Genomic DNA, 3,413 nt, shown 5'->3' on the forward strand with positions numbered 1-3,413 from the left:
CTTGGGTGTTGATTTTTTAAATCAATATAAGAACGAAAAGAACAATAAATTGGTCACATCACTTTGTTCCAATTCTGTGGTGTGTTAAATAATATACCACTACAGGTCACTAAAAGACAGTGAAAATTTATTAAAATTTGTTGATTCAAGTGAAAGATATTCGGATTTCATAAATATATGGTCTGAGTCAATTTCAGGATTCATATGCATGAGAAAAATCTTATTAAAAAGGAATTTTCGATTTTACTTAGTCTCTCACTTATGGGGCAAGAAAACACTAAGGAAAAGAAAAGGATATTGACAAGGCAGTTTAGCATATGACTATTTGACGACAAGGTAATCTAAATTTGAAGCTACTAGATTTTTTTAACATAAACTACCATCAATTATAGCTTATTCGATCACAATTCACTCAAAACAAAGAAACACATGACTAATCCCCCATTAGAAATATAATTTTGGAGCAATATTGGAATAGGTTGTACCCATCCTACCCACGACATTGAATAATAGCATTGGCTGCTGTAGCCATCATTTGTTACTATTATCCTTGTTCAGTGAGTTGTTCTTAGAGATTTTTTTGCCCAAAACTTCATGTCATAGGCTTTTTCTTCAAATGTTTCTTCTCCCTGACATGCTTCCTCTTAGTTATGGCAATGGCAAGATCATTTGGGAACAAGGTGTGCCAAACGACAGCATGAAGAAGGGTGAACACAAACAAAACAGACACCATTGTTGATGACATAAATGCAAGGCCAAGAGCAAGGCCCTTACTTATGATGGAAGGGACCTGCTCTGCATACTTGATGGTTGCCACTGCCACAGTTGTCATGGGAAATGTGTAAGACCACCATGCCACTGAAAACCTGTCCATTATTAAAAACAAGACTCATGAATAATTTGATATTCAACTAAATTATCAATAGTTGCTTAACAATTTTAGAAGAACAATGCTATATATTCTCATCACAAATCCTTATACAAGATTCTAATTACATAAAACAAAATAGGGAGTGTACATTGCTAATCTCATATGTCTGTTGTCATTTCTAATTAAGTGATTTTTGCCTAAAATATTTCTATTATTAATATGATCGATCATAAGAAGAAAAAAATAATATTTCGATAAAAATTATTTAAATAAATGTAGCAATAGATACTTAAGAGTAGTGGCAAGTGACACACCCAATAATGCAATTTAAAACTTTTAATACTCTTTCCTTTTATAAGTAAGTTTTGGAACATCATGGAGAAAACATCGTACCTGAAACCAGTGAAGAAATTGATCCTTACAACAAGTGAAAGGTAGAGAAACAAGGCGATGAAATAGCAGGTTCTGGATAACCCATCAAAATCACCATAGATATTCTCCCAAGCAAGACTGGCTGCTGAGGGAGCTGCAATAAACATGGAGTAGACAGGGTGTAGCTCCTTGGGCAGTGCCTGGCTTGTTGGCAATCTCTGATACAAAGTAACAAAAACCACAAGGTAATGAGCAAAGCCAACAGCCCACAAGAACTTAGCAGCTTCCTTCCATCCCACTTTTGAAGCCAAAATTGCCCCAACAAAGTTTCCAGATACAGAAAGATGAGAAGAGGGATTGGCAACCTTACAGAGTCTCCTTTTGCCCCCTGAAAGCCACTGCCCATATATTTTGAGTTCAAGGAGAAAATAAGGTGCCATCAAAGTGCACCAAATGGCAGGGTAAAGGGTCTGTGGGGCTAGTTTAGGAGGTGCACCCATGGCCAAAAACATGCACACAACCCAGGGTGCAAAGAAGAAGTTGACTCTAACTGGATGGAAGTACTCTCTTTTGACTGCTTCAAAGTAAAATATGCATTTGAGAATGTAGGTGAAGGAGATAGTGATTAGCACTGCTATGGCCAATAACCATATACCAAAGTTGATAGCTGGGGTAATATGAAGAAATCTGATGGCAGGGCTTGTTGCCAGAGCACCCCACAGAATCGTTTGGCTACTTAGGCCAAGACAAATTCCAAAGCATCCGATAGGAAACCGAAGGAGAAATGGCCATCTTTCATCTTTGGGGAGAAGAATGTCCTCAAAGTCCTGTGTCAAATGCATGTGACAACATTGATATATTTAGTACCATGCAACTTCTAATATTTTGTACAACTACTCAACCTTCTAAAGTACTTTTACCTATCTTTCACCTCATTTTTGTCTCTATTTTTTCTTTCTATTACATCACATAATTTAACTCTCACTGGATATATACACCTAGTAAGTGTATGAAAAACATTTCTCTTCTATAACTGTTCTATTGATAAGAAGTCAACAACTTTGACATGCTTGTAGATTTCTAATTCCACATTGTAGATGTTAATCAGAGCAAGTTTCTTAACATAGGAAGTTGTAAAGAGGAGATAAACAATTGAATAAACAATAGCTAGCATGCATGCAACATGACGTTGAAAATGTGTTGTCTTACTATCACCTTGACTTGGTCTAACTCGGGTCCTCTAAGAGCAGCGAAGTATCTACCAGCAGGAACACTATTGTCAGCAGACTCATCGTAATTCAAAGCCGAGCAATGACTCTTCTGGGACTCCAATTCCCTCTCTTTTTTTGGCAACAGAGAATTCTGTTTGCTGAGAGTGGATTTTGTCTTGAAGATTTCGAAGTCCCATTTTCTGTTTTCCGAATCAAAAGCTTCCAAGTTTGTCCCGCTTCTACTCAGAGCCTTCCTCTCATCTTTAACCTTACTTTCTATGTTCAGAACCGAAATTCCAGTCTCCAACGACACTTGCTTGTTAAAACCTCTCTTCGTGTCTTCAACTTTAGTGGGTGAGTTCAAGTGCTTGTCACCCATTTTTATCATTCTCTCTTCTGGTAACACTTCATGTATGTCCACAAAACGGGCATGGAGACATGGTTGTTTGAAAGATGAATTGATAGCCAGTACTTTTGAGAGAGAAAAGTTGGAGTAGGGAACGAACATCCCGTGAGTAAAAATTCAAAAACTTTTAATTGTACATTATCTGAGTAAACACCTCAATTAATCCTTCAATTTGTGTAACACGGTCATTTTGAATATATATCTATAAACATGGCTTCATATTTTAGTAAGTTAAAGATGGTTTCTTCAGATAATTTCGTAACAAAAAGATGTTTCTTAATTGCTTTAATTATAAGCTATTTGAATTAATTTCACTATGTTTTCTACCATGTATGTTTAAAATTTATATTCATGTAATTCTTGAATATAATTTGTTTATAAAATAAAGCTATTTTTTAATTAATTAAATGAGAATGTATATTCATCATTTGTTTAACTTAAAATATTTTGATTTTAATATACTAAAATTCAAGAATTGATGTATTTTTTAATTACAATTTTTAGAAAATTTATTCTTGAAACAACATTCTCTATCTATTCTCTAAAGAAAATA

The 3,413-nt window shown here is 35.0% G+C and overlaps 1 protein-coding gene across 1 annotated transcript; it reads right to left on the minus strand.

Annotated features, from left to right (window-relative positions):
• Nucleotides 1-554: 554 nt before the first annotated feature.
• LOC113851149 (guard cell S-type anion channel SLAC1) lies at nucleotides 555-2,833 on the minus strand. The gene is given in 4 exon segments (XM_027481628.1): nucleotides 555-608; nucleotides 611-866; nucleotides 1,265-2,070; nucleotides 2,459-2,833. Coding segments are annotated over 4 exon segments (1,491 nt in total).
• Nucleotides 2,834-3,413: the final 580 nt, after the last annotated feature.

Source organism: Abrus precatorius, unplaced genomic scaffold (assembly GCF_003935025.1).
Source record: "Abrus precatorius isolate BTA unplaced genomic scaffold, Abrus_2018 Scaffold9, whole genome shotgun sequence".
NCBI classification, from domain to species: domain Eukaryota; kingdom Viridiplantae; phylum Streptophyta; class Magnoliopsida; order Fabales; family Fabaceae; genus Abrus; species Abrus precatorius.